At 58.4% G+C, this 12,208-nt stretch overlaps 2 protein-coding genes across 3 annotated transcripts; one reads left to right on the top strand and one right to left on the bottom strand.

Moving 5' to 3' along the window:
* Window positions 1-3,213: 3,213 nt before the first annotated feature.
* On the top strand, window positions 3,214-6,280 carry GPBAR1 (G protein-coupled bile acid receptor 1). The gene is made up of 2 exons (XM_049614906.1): window positions 3,214-3,411; window positions 5,087-6,280. Exon 2 carries the CDS (start codon window positions 5,132-5,134, stop codon window positions 6,122-6,124), a length of 993 nt encoding a protein of 330 aa, XP_049470863.1. The 5' UTR covers window positions 3,214-3,411; window positions 5,087-5,131; the 3' UTR covers window positions 6,125-6,280.
* A 224-nt stretch (window positions 6,281-6,504) lies between these two features.
* Window positions 6,505-11,923, bottom strand: AAMP (angio associated migratory cell protein). 2 transcript variants are annotated; one of them, XM_049614910.1, is made up of 11 exons: window positions 11,705-11,923; window positions 11,088-11,246; window positions 10,300-10,419; window positions 9,405-9,544; window positions 9,007-9,151; window positions 8,652-8,735; window positions 8,201-8,316; window positions 7,949-8,052; window positions 7,707-7,797; window positions 7,422-7,576; window positions 6,505-6,969 (listed from the first exon to the last, which is right to left on the bottom strand). In XM_049614910.1, exons 1-11 carry the CDS (start codon window positions 11,823-11,825, stop codon window positions 6,894-6,896), a joined length of 1,311 nt encoding a protein of 436 aa, XP_049470867.1. In that variant the 5' UTR covers window positions 11,826-11,923; the 3' UTR covers window positions 6,505-6,893. The 2 variants fall into 2 exon arrangements, with proteins under 2 accessions (XP_049470867.1, XP_049470868.1); XM_049614911.1 differs by having other exon boundaries at window positions 11,088-11,243; window positions 11,705-11,922.
* Between the last annotated feature and the right edge of the window lie 285 nt (window positions 11,924-12,208).

Here is a 12,208-nt window from a genome sequence, read left to right as displayed (position 1 = left end):
TCGTAGGACTGTAGCACGGTGTCACCACCAGGACGAGGTCATAGACACAGTCCCGGCCATTCTCATGCACATGCACACGTGTGTATATGTGTGCCTTGTGTGTTTCTGTGTGTGCCTCTCATGTGTGTAACTTCATCACCAGCGTTTTTAATGGGATGGCATGGATCGGAGTGCACGACATTTCTTAAGGGTAAGTACTGACTTTGGGTTGTGTTTTAGTTGTATACATGAAAAACGTCCTCTTAACTGTGGTCACAGTCAAGAAATCTGAAAGCTACGTGTCATTCAGTCATCTGGACTTCACTGAATCAGGACTCTTAGCTCAGGACGTAGCTAAGTGCCCATCCCAACAAATGTGGGCCCTGCGGAGTGCTGGCCCTGGTGGGACTGGGCCCTTGTCACCTGTTTCTGGTGGGCGGAACACCTATTGACTGCAGCAGCAGCCCTCTTACAGGGAACTGGCACTTAGTTGCCATTTCAGTTCCCTTTGGTCTCATTGGAAGTTAAGACCGTCTCAACAGTGAGGCTAAAGACCCAAGCCTGGGTCTGCTCTGGGGGCTGTTTTGAGTTCAAGCAATGCTACCCCCTTCTGGAGATCACCTAAAATCACCAGTGTCTGTGGCTTTTAGGGAGCCATGGAGAATCTGGTTTAACCCTAACAGGAAGGACCAGGGTTTCTTCCGCCCGTAGACCTGACTTAGGGTTTTCTGAGGCCAAGATCCTGGCCAGGATTATGCCCGGTGGCTCCCAAGGGCTCGTCTGCTCTTTATCTACAGGGAGTGGAGTTTTGACAGTGGCTTCTGGAGGCCAGCCAGGGTCCAGGAAACCCCAGTGCCCTGTCACTTCCATTCATCCAGTTAGTGAGTACCCCCAGCCCTCGCGTACCGCATCCACCCAGTCCCAGGCACCGAGGGTCAGCAAAGAGCTTCAAATACCCCAAGGGTTAGAGTGAACGGAGGAGGCCCAGGAGGATTCCCTGGTGGGATTTGGCCCCTTGACCTAGGCTCTACCTGAGGAAAAGAATGAGGACCACGAAGAGGGCTCTCCAGCCTGCAGCTGGAATGAAGCATCTGGAAACCACCTGTACCAGAGCCCTCCTGTGGGCCTAGGGGAGGCTGGAGATGAGTCCGGGCCAGAGATTGACGGGGAAGCAGAGAAGGACTGGATGGTCCAGTAAGGAAGAGAGAGGGCTGAGTGGGGACAGAACCCAGGCTTCCCAGCTCCCATGGCCTAAGATGTCCCCTTCATACGTCATCCCACACACAATGTTTAGACAAAGCAGCAGAGAAGAAACACAGACATCCTGGATCTCGTCGGGAGGAGGCCATGGCTGGGAACAGAAAGACGTCTGTTTATTCCTGGCAATCCAGTATTTGAGGGGCCCCACACCCACTGCTGCCCAGGCCCCAGGCTGAACTCTCCCAGAGCCTCTGACTTCTGCTCGACCAGATAGCGTGGGTCTGAGGGCCAGCTGCTGTAAGCCAGTCTCCGGCAGCCAGCTCCCTTGAGGATGGGTTTGAGGCTGGATGCTTTCCTCCTCCCACTTTTTGTCCCAACAGAAGTTCTGCTCCCCAGGTCGCCCCAACCACTGTGCAGGATTGGCAGAGCTAGACCCCTCGGCCCCCAGCCTTCAGCCCAGGTCTACCCCACCACCACCCCCACCGAGGGCACAGAAGTCCCCTGGCTCAGTCTACCTGTGCTCTTGAGCAGGGAAGTCTTTGTCCTCATGGCTCATCTCCAGCTTTCTCGCAGTTTCATCCTGCTCCCTCCCACTTCAGGCCTCAAGGGGGTGTAACTGGCCTCTCTCCAGCACCCCAAGACCTCACCTGATACAAGTGAAAATTGGAGCATCATGCCTCTTGTCTTCCTAGCCTTGAACTTGCCCTTCCTCTCCTGTACCTGGTTTCCCCAGTGTCTCTCTGGAGCAAAAGCACCCTTCCCCTCTTGCTTTTTGCGAGCTGTCTTTCTGCCTTTCTCTACAGAGTTCTTTCTTAGAGGATACAGGTGGCTGGAGGAAGGGACATGCAGAGAAGGGCAGAAATCCTAAGATGTTAATAGCAGCTGCTTTTCATTGTGTGCTCGTGTGCCTAGCGCTTCGTCCTCATCACACATTATCTCCGTTAGTCTCACAATAGGTGAGCACAATATATTCTACAGATGAGGAAACTAAGACAAAAGAGCTTTAGTACTTTGCCCAAGTTCACACAAATTAAGAAAAAAAAAAAAAAAAAAAAAAAAGGATCCCAGCCAGGATTCTGGGATTCAAACCCAGGCTTTCTGATGCCAACACTAGCTCATGCCTCTTAATCATCGTGGAAGTGGAAGGAAATGAATCATTTGTTGAGACCCCCACCCCCACCCCACATTAAGTGTCAGGCACTGTAATATATGCAGACACATGTTGCTCTGTGATATTCCTCACAGCAGCCCAGAGAGGTGGTTTTACTTTGTTCCCATTTTACAGATGGGAAAATTGAGGCCCCAGGGTAGGTCACACCCCCAGAGCCATTTTTACCTCATAGCCCAGAACTTGACTCAAAGTAGTTAAGAAAAGTGTAGACTGACCCCAGGTTCTAGAAGGCAAGGCTGGCTTTTATAAGCTGAAAGGGATCGGATGAGAGCAAAGTTCCAAACACCCCTGCCACTGCCACCATCAGACATGGAGCTGGAAGTGCTGTCAGCCAGATGGCCACTCCAGAGGGTTAAAAATGTAAATGTATTGGGGCTCCTGGGTGGCTCGGTCGGTTAAGTGTCCAGCTCCAGTTCAGGTCATGATCTCACAGTTCGTGAGTTCGAACCCCGCGTTGGGTTCTGTGCTGACAGCTCAGAGCCTGGAGCCTGCTTCGGATTCTGTGTCTCCTTCCCTCTCTGCCCCTCCCCCACTCACGTTCTTTCTCCACAAATACACGTTTAAAAAATAAAATAAAAATGTAAATGTATTAGCTGGGACAGGAAGTGGGGGATGGACAAAGCCATTTTTATTCATTAACTGGGATGCATTTCTCAGATTAGCCAGGCTAGCAGATGATGGCTCCAAGTTGGGTGACCTGAGGTAGAAGATGGCTGGCGGCTGGAGAGGGGGCATGCTGGCACAGGACAGGGAGAGGGCACTGGAATCAGAGGGGAAGGCCTCGCAGTCAGCAGCTCTGGGTGTGCCGGGTCCCACCCCCAGGGGCGGGGCCGGGCTGAGCCCCACCAGCCCCGGCTCCATCCCTCCAGAACCCAGGCAGGGGCAGAGCCTGGGCAGCAGAGAGCCCGGGGCCCTGCTGTCCCCTGGGTGTGGAGGCACCATGCCCTCACTGGCCGGGACACCAGACAGCGCCAGAAGCCCTGCGGGCCTGCCTGCAGCAGCTCCCTGACACTCTGAGGAAAGCCCAGACCGGGCCAGCAACACCTGTCCCCAACAGCCATGTGAGTAGCTGCTCCCCTCCCCTCCCCCTGCCCCTACCCAGCACCCAGCCTCTTCTGGACACCTCAGCCCCCGATCCTCAGAGGCCATTGCACTTGGCCAAAGCCACCAGAGCCTCCAGGGGGTGCAAGTCACGGGGCCAGCACTCTGCTGGGAAGGTGGCCCTGGGGCTGTCCCTGCCTTTCTCGCTGCACTGGTGGAGGAGGGGTGGGGACTCACGCCAGGGGAGTCCTTGGGAGCTGGAGCTCCAGAGTCCAGCTTGGAAGGACCGGACCCTGAGGTCTTGTGGAGTTTCATAGAGTTGGTGGCGTGGGGACAAAGGGAACAGAAACCAAAGGGCCTGCTAGAGAGGGAAGGATGTCCTGGGTAGAGAAAGGGGGTAGAGGTGGGGGAGGTTGAGGAAGAGGAAACAGGCTGAAGGGAGGGGAAAGGGGCAGCAGCCTGGTGGGGCTTGGCAGGCCTAGGGGGACTGGGAAGAGGAGTAAGGCAGCATCTCCTGAGCTCAAGGTGGTGGTGGTGCCCTCGGTTCCTATGACCTGGGGGTGGGGGCAGCTGGGAATCCTTTCCGTGTTGACTTAATCCTAGCAACAGCAGCTGCTCCCCGGTTGACAGCAGCAGGAGCTCCCCCGGGGCCAGGACCCTTCTTCCTCCCCACGATATGGCCCCAGCAGGCGGGGTGTCGGAGGGGGGCCGAGAACACAGAGCCAAGAAAGGGAAGGAGAGGGACAGATCAGAGTCACAGAACGGCCAGGCCCTGCCCCGCGGCTCCCCCTGCCCCTCCTCTGGGCTCAGCTTCAGCTCCCCAAGGCGTGGCGGTGTGTCCTCCTTGCTGCTGGCATCTTCACTCTCCCTCCTCTCCTCCTCCAGTTCCAGGAAGGGCCCTGTTGCTAGTGTGGTGCAGATGAGTCAAGTTTATGGGCTGGAAGTCCTACCCGGAGGCCGCTCATTGAGCTGTAACCAGCTACAAAGATGGCCGAGGGGCAGGGCAGGCGATGCAAGGGACAGAGCACCCCGCTTGCTGCTGCCACCCGTGGCCCTGGCCTGTCACTAACTCCAGCGTTCAGCGAGCCCTGCCTTTGCCTCCGCCTCTGCCTCACTCCTGCCCCGCCCCGCAACCCTCAGCAACCCACCCTCTCCTAATACTCTGGTGCCAACCAGGCTGTGAGCATCTAGGGACGGGGACCCCTCTCCTTTATCTTAGCACCCACCCCTAGCACTGGCCCCAGCCCAGCCTGAAAGGGGCTCTCAACTGTTGGCCGGCCAGAAGACCACTACACGCCAGCCAGACCTCCCTGTTGGCTGATTTAGAGGTCTTGCCTTGTGGATCCAGAGATGCTTCGGGGCTCTGGGGCTGGGTGGGTTGGCTTTTCAGTCTAACCGGAGGCATAGACACAGCTGCCCCGAGGGGGTCAGACAGAAAGTAGCCATGGCCAACACGGCAGGATGGGGAGCTGGTCAGCTCCAGCTGGTGCTACCCTGCAGGACATACTTGTTGCTGGACAGGACTTTTGAAGAGAAGCCAGAAGTAAGAATTTTTATGTAACTTTTTAATCAGCCACTGATGGAAAAAAAAAAAAATGTGTATCAGCAAACAAGATAAGGCCCGCACTCTGTGGGTGTGCAACCTCTGGTTGCATGTGCAGCGCCCCCTAATTTTGGCTGCCGTCTTCCATCCAGGCATGCTGGCGGCTGCTCCAGGCCTCCCCCGTCCCCAGGCCCAAGATGACACCCAACAGCACCAGGGAAGTGCCCAGCCCCATCCCCGTGGGGGCCCTGGGGCTCTCCCTGGCCCTGGCAAGCCTCATCGTCGCTGCTAACCTGCTCCTGGCCTTGGGCATCGCCAGGGACCGGCACCTGCGCAGCCCACCCTCTGGCTGCTTCTTCCTGAGCCTGCTGCTGGCCGGGCTGCTCACCGGGCTGGCGCTGCCTGCGCTGCCCGGCCTCTGGAGCCAGAGCCGCCGGGGCTACTGGTCGTGCCTCTTCCTCTACTTGGCGCCCAACTTCTCCTTCCTCTCCCTGCTCGCCAACCTCCTGCTGGTGCACGGCGAACGCTACATGGCGGTGCTGCGGCCCCTGCGGCCCCGCGGGAGCACGCGGCTGGCCCTGCTCCTCACCTGGGCTGGCCCCCTGCTCTTTGCCAGCCTGCCTGCTCTGGGCTGGAACCACTGGGCCCCCGGCGCCAACTGCAGCTCCCAGGCTGTCTTCCCAGCCCCCTACCTCTACCTCGAAGTCTACGGGCTCCTGCTGCCTGCCGTGGGGGCTGCCGCCCTTCTCTGCGCCCGCGTGTTGGCCACTGCCCACCGCCAGCTGCAGGACATCCGCCGCCTGGAGCGGGCAGTGTGCCGCGGCGCGCCCTCAGCCCTGGCCCGGGCCCTTACCTGGAGGCAGGCGAGGGCGCAGGCCGGGGCCACGCTGCTCTTCGGGCTGTGCTGGGGGCCCTACGTGGCCACCCTGCTCCTCTCGGTCCTGGCCTATGAGCAGCGCCCACCACTGGGGCCCGGAACTCTGTTGTCCCTCATCTCGCTGGGCAGCGCCAGTGCGGCGGCCGTGCCTGTGGCCATGGGGCTGGGTGACCAGCGCTACACGGCCCCCTGGAGGGCGGCCGCCCAGAGGTGGCTTCGGGTGCTGCGGGGAAGAGCCTCCCAGGGCAGCCCCGGCCCCGGCACTGCCTACCACACCAGCAGCCAAAGCAGCGTGGACCTTGACTTGAACTAGGGGAAGGGCCTCTGCTCGCTCCTAAGAAGCAGCCGTCCATCTCGGCCACCGCACCTATCTCTTCTCATCTCCTCTCTGTCCCCACGCCTCTGGATCTGACCCCACCCTGATGGAATAAAGCTCCTTCCACCCGGTTTATGGTTATCTCATTCCACATCTCAGAAAAGGAGGCAGGTGGGACAGCAGCAGAAAAACTGAAGACATACGTGCATCGAGGGAGACTGCAACCGAGTCACCCGGAGGGGAGGACGTGCCACCGCCTGAGAGGCTGGGCTGAGATACCTCGAAATCTAGCAGATTGTGCAGCGAATCTCACCCTGACAGGCCCCCGACTGGTTCCTCATTTCCAGGCGCCACAAAATCCACACACACACGCCATCTCTGGGAAGTATATTTTATTTACATTTTTAAAATCTGTAACTAATATCTCTTCCTCCTTTCCACCCCCCGAGACTTGGGAAGGGAAAGAACGGGGACCTCAGAGACCTACTCCCCACGTCCAAACACACACCCCCGTGGCTCACACCAGCAAATGAAAGTGAAAGAGAAAGAGGCCTGACCCCCCTCTGAAGGGTCCGCAGGTCTGGGTGAGGGTAGGGGGGGCCAAGGGGTGGGTCTCTTAAGAGAGGGGACAGGGGGGCAAGTCAGTTTGAAGGGGTTGGAAAGTAGTCCGAGGCCCCCCCTCCTCTTCCCTCGTACCCTACCACCTCTGCTGGTGGGGTTCTCCCTTCACCCCTCAACACCAGACACAGAGCAGAGGCTGCAGCCATTAGCGGTCAGGTCTCTGGACACAAAATACTTTTGCTTTGTGGTCTCCTGACGTAGTCACCACCAGAGAGGCATCTCTGTAGACAGAAAGCACAGGTCAATGGGACGGAATGACCTGGGGCCCGGCCCCAAGCCCGCTACCCAGAGGCCCTCGGCTGGTCTCCTCCAGCGCATCCTCAATTCCAGATCAGTAGTGCCTGGCGCCGGGTTGCTGGGCCCACATCGACTGAACACACTTGGATCAGCCATCAGTAAGGGGATCAGAAAAGAGCCGCAGCAGCGAGGGAGACGATCCCCGCCCCTCAGCCCCGGAACCGAGACGTGAGGCCCCGGGTACGTCACTGTCAACCCGAAGTGACAACTCCCTCAGGCTGCCCAGCACTTCTGCCTCACAAGCCACCACCAGGCCTTGGCTCCCAGCTTCCCTCAGGAATCCCCTCCCGCACCCCAAGGACCCTATGGCCCCCCATGTGCTATTCCCACCTTCCGAGTACACAAGGAGACTCTAGCCCTTGCCCAATTCACTTACTTGCTGAGGGCAAAGTCCAGGATTTCGGCCGTGTGGCCCCGGTAGTCAGTAAGCAAGCGGCCGGTCCGAGCGTCCCAGAGGCGCACGATGCCGTCCAGGCTGCAAGTGTAAACCACGGCGGTGCCTGCCTCCCACAGCAGTTGCACGATGCCCGACTACGCCAGGGTACGACAGAGACACAGCGGAAGTCAGGGGCGGGACAGCTGACAGGCGTGTGACCCCACCCGCCTCACGGAGGGAGGAGGGGAGGAGAGAGCCACAGCCATAGCTGCGGGCGGCCTGTACCTGGTGCTGACACTGGTGCCTGAGAGTCTGTGTAGACAAGTCATAGATGGCCAAGGTCCCGTCCAGGTAGCCAACAGCTGCAAGAGGCATCCTGGGCAGAGAAGAGAACCACGAAGGCTCGCAGAGGGACCTGGACTCGCGCACTCTTCACTCCTCCCGGTTCCCTGGCCCAGGCACCTCTCGCCAAGCCCCCTTCTCCCCAGCTGCCTTTGGCTCCAGGCCGAGGCCTTTCTCTCACTCACACGCTGCAGAAGCCCAAGGACTCCACGGAATTGGACTCGCTCTCCTCCCCTTCTCCCACGCTGGGCTGGGAGGCCACGGTTTCAGGTCTGAAAACACCCACTACCTGTAAGCCACGGGAGAGAATCAGAGGATCGGAGGAAGGCTGACTGGAAGGCGGAAAGGCAACGGGAAAGGGGCCGAGAGAATAATCAGAGAGGAAGAGGAAGACACAGAAAGCAGAGCCTAACAGCCAGGCTCCAGGTCGCGCTCACCTTGCCGGTGGTGGCACTGACCAGCTTGGCCTGGCAGTCCACAGAGCCAGTTAGGATCAGGCTGCCGTCCTGGTTGGTGGCGACACAGGTCAGAGGGCCCTGGTGACCCTCAGTCCCTAGGATGGAGCAGATGGCTAAGTCAGGCTTCCTCCCGGCCCCTGAGTCCTGCCCCAGGCCTTCTCCACAGAGGCCCAGTTAACCCTTCCCCTGCCTTGGATGCTTTTATTTACTTATTTATTTTAATATTTATTCATTTTTGAGAGCGACAGAGACAGTGCAAGTGGAAGGAGGGGCAGAGAGAGAGGGAGACACAGAATCCGAAGCAGGCTCCAGGCTCTGAGCTGTCTGCATAGAGCCCGACGTGCAGCTCGAACTCACAGACCGTGAGATCATGACCTGAGACAAAGCCGGACGCTTAACCGACTGAGCCACCCAGGCGCCCCTTGGATACCTTTTAATACATGGATTGGGCTTCCCTGCTTCAGGTCCCAGATCCTGATGGTGCCATCCTCATAGCCGACCACAGCTCTCTTCCCTGGAGGGCCACAGGCACAGACGGAGAGAGAAAGCACCCTCAGGCACACCCAGCAAGGGGGGGTGGGGAGATGAGAAAGTAAGGGAACAGATGCTGCCCGAGGGTCTAGTGGAGAAAACCGAGTTTGGGGTAGGAAAAGGGAAGCGGTCCTGCTCTGGGGCCTGGGTCCCTGCTCCAGACAGCAGGCCTTGGAGTCTGCAGGCCACGGCTTGGGAGGGAGCCCAGGAAGGTGAGTAAACCTGGATCCCACCTCTCCGCACCCAAGACTCACCATCAGGGAGGACTCGGCCACAGGTAGCTGGGCAGTTGGGACCTTGGAAGGTCTTGCAGTCACCGTTTGGGACCTTCCACATCCAGGCGTTGCCATCAGCCGTGCCCGCCAGTAGGACAGGTGCCCGAGGGTGCCATTCCATCCACTGGACAGAGAGGAAATCACCCTGTCGCCCCATCCCACCCAGGAGCCTGTCCTATAAGCTCCACCCAAGCTGCCCCTGCTTCCAAGGTCAGCACGGACGGCACAGGGAACAGACACAGACGCCCTTGCTCAAGGCACCCTGGGAGCGCACTGGCTTATAGCTGGCTTGGTCTGGTAAAGGCCAGACCGGATCCCCAAGTTCTCACTCTCTACCCGAGGCCCCACGTAGCTGAACACCACTCTGATGATCTCACCTCCAGATCTCCTGCTTCAAAGGACCAGACCTCCTCCTTGGTGTCCACCTGCCACACTTTCAAGAGGCCACTCATGTCCCCTGTGGCCACTAGGGTAGAGTCGTGGCTGAAACCAGCACAAGTAACCGAGTCTTTATGGCCTGCAAGGGAAAGTAGGCAGAAAGAGAGGAAAACATCAGGGTTCCCAGGTGTCTCGCCCCCAGAAAGGACCAGCTCGGTAGAAAAGAAGAGTGAGTCTCACCACCCCACCATAACGGGTGATCAAACTCACTGCCACTCCAGGAGTCGATACCCCCAGATCTCCTCAGGGGCGAATGCTGGCTTCCTACTCAACCATGCCTAGCCCGGCCTATGTCCTGCCCACACTGTCCACTCCACACCTCTGCCCAAAATACCCACTCCTCCTCTCTGCCTAACTATTCTCACACCAGGGCGCCTGGGTGGCTCAGTCGGTTGAGCGTCTGATTCTTGGTTTCAGCTCAGGTCATGATCTCACAGTTTTGTGGGTTCGAGCTCCGTGTCTGACTCTGCGCAGGCAGCACAGAGCCTGCTCAGGATTCTCTCTCTCCCAATCTCTCTGTCCCTCTGCTGTGCACACTGTCTCTGTCTCTCTCTTAAAATAAATAAATAAAAAAGTTCTTAAATAAAACAGATAAAGAAATAAATATTCCCACACCAGTGCTACCTCCTCCCAGACCTTTCCCACCCTCCTCTGACCAACAGTGGCTCCCTCCCCAGTGCCCGAGACAGACAAAGTTACTCTGCTTTGAGAGCCTCAGGCCCAGCACAGAGCTGGCACAAAGTGGGACTCACTAAATAGCTACTGGGTGCACAACCACTGCAGGCTAGCCCCCTAAGACCGCTACAGGAACACGACCTCACGCGCGCCCCTCACCTGCACACTCAAAGAGAAGCTCCCCATCACTGAGCCTCCACACGAAAGCTTTGTCATCTTCACCCCCTGTCACCGCCAAGGTGTTGGTCTTGGGGTCCAGGCTCACGCAAAACACAGATGCTGTCCCAAGAGATATTCCGTAAATGGACAGGGCTCCCCGCTAAGGTTCTGTCCTTCAGAACCTTCAGGAAGCCCACCCCGTTCCACCCAAAGCAGCATGTATTTCCTCCTGGAAATGAAGGGCGCATCCAAGTGCTTCGAAGTTTCAAACATCAGGTTGTTGGAGAAATCCCTCCAAAAGCTTGCCAAGCCCCAAGTCCCTCCCCAGGCCTGACCCCTTCACTACCCCAGACTCGTGCATAGACAAGAGGAGTGTACACGTGCAAGGCTTCCAGTTCTCTGCACGGGCTGCCACCAGGCTGAGCACAGAGTGGGACAGCACCGTGTGACTTACCTTATTAAGAGCTAATATTGGAAAAGATTATATAAAATGCGCTCAAAAAGGTACTATCATCCCTAATTTACAACAGGGTAATTTTCTGAAAAGAAACTAAGACCCAGAGAGATTAATAAAGATCGTAAGTCAGTAAGCAGCCACAGGAGGATGGGAACCCAGGTGTCTCGGCTGGCTCAGGAGCCACGCTCTCTCCCACTCCATCACAGTGTGAGCTCCAGGCCCGTCTGTTTCCCCATCTCCACGTCCCTTCTAATGCTCCGTACACAGCAGGTGTCTGATGTTCCAATGCCCACCTGCACTGAGTTTCTGACGGATCTCCTCAGAGACCTACCTGAGTGCAATGCAAAGGTGACTTCGCTATCATCTGGGCCCTCCATGCTGCCGACCACCCCTTCCTGGGGTTCCAGAACCCAGCCCTCCTCATTGCCCTCTTCCTCTTCTTCCTCTTCTTCAAAGTCCACGTCTTCCATCTCTTGGGCCAGATCATCTGCTTCGGGGAGAGGGTTAAAAGATGGGGCTCGGCAGGCAGTACGAAAGAGGGCAGGGGAGAGGTGTGGGGAGGCCTGACGCTGGCGTGCAGCAAGAGGGTCGGCTGAGGTCAGGCAGCCAGGGTGAAGCGGGGGCGAGAAGCGGCAGGGAGGAGGGGGCATCTGGGACGGAAGACAGGAGAGGTCTGAGGACCTGGGGTTGGCCAGAGACAGTGTAAGAAGGGAGGACCGAGGGGATGATGGGAAGGGGGTGTGTGAGGGGAAGGGCCAGAGGAGGCGTCAGGGGAACCCCCACCCCTGCCAGGCCTGAGAACTAAGTGTGGGGGTAGGGCAGGGGGGAAGGGCGAAGGAGGTCGGTAGGAATGACCGGTGGGGAGGGGAAGGGAGAGGGGGGAAGCAGGGGTCAGAGGCCAGGGATGAGCGCCTCCTGTCCCACGGCCTGAGGAGCGGCAGTTCTCACCTGGGTCCGGCGGACCAGGATCCAGTTCTACCACCTCGATAATCTCCTCATCACCATGGAAGCTTAGGGTCTCCAGTGGAGGGGTGTCAGCAGCGGCCCCGCTCTCGGATTCGGACTCCATGCGGCGCAAGCGGCCGATCCACTTCTTTGGGCCCAAACGCCTCCCAGAGTCAGCTCTGCGCGACGACGCGGAACTCGAGCCCCTCCTCCCGGGAGGAAGTAGGCGTAAGCGACTCTCCGGCAGGAAGAGCGGCGGCCGTTCGGCCAATAGCGAAGGGGGCTGACTGGCTGACTCACCAATCACAGGGCAGAGTTGGGAGACGGGGACGGGGCGTGGCAGGGAGAATCCAAACTCCGCCCGGCCTGGCTCCGCCTCCAACAGGAGGGAAACAAGCGAGCGTGCGCGCCTCCGGGGTCTCCTGGGAAGAGTAGTTCTCCTGGGTCCCCTCGTGGGCTTCTGGGAGTTGTAGTTTCTGGTCTGTAGGCAGGACGGAAGGAGCGGGG

The sequence above is a fragment of the Panthera uncia genome (assembly GCF_023721935.1).
Source record: "Panthera uncia isolate 11264 chromosome C1 unlocalized genomic scaffold, Puncia_PCG_1.0 HiC_scaffold_3, whole genome shotgun sequence".
Taxonomy (NCBI): domain Eukaryota; kingdom Metazoa; phylum Chordata; class Mammalia; order Carnivora; family Felidae; genus Panthera; species Panthera uncia.
This window is presented reverse-complemented; position numbering and strand designations above follow the sequence as displayed.

Coding starts and splice junctions, on each gene's coding strand:
- GPBAR1 (XM_049614906.1), top strand. CDS start 5,132: ATGACACCCAACAGCACCAGGGAAGTGCCCAGCCCCATCCCCGTGGGG.
- AAMP (XM_049614910.1), bottom strand. CDS start 11,825: ATGGAGTCCGAATCCGAGAGCGGGGCCGCTGCTGACACCCCTCCACTG. Junction 10,420..11,087: donor CACCTTTGCATTGCACTCAG/GTAGGTCTCTGA, acceptor CTCTTGGGACAG/CATCTGTGTTTTGCGTGAGC. Junction 8,736..9,006: donor TGGCCGAGTCCTCCCTGATG/GTGAGTCTTGGG, acceptor GTGGCCCTCCAG/GGAAGAGAGCTGTGGTCGGC.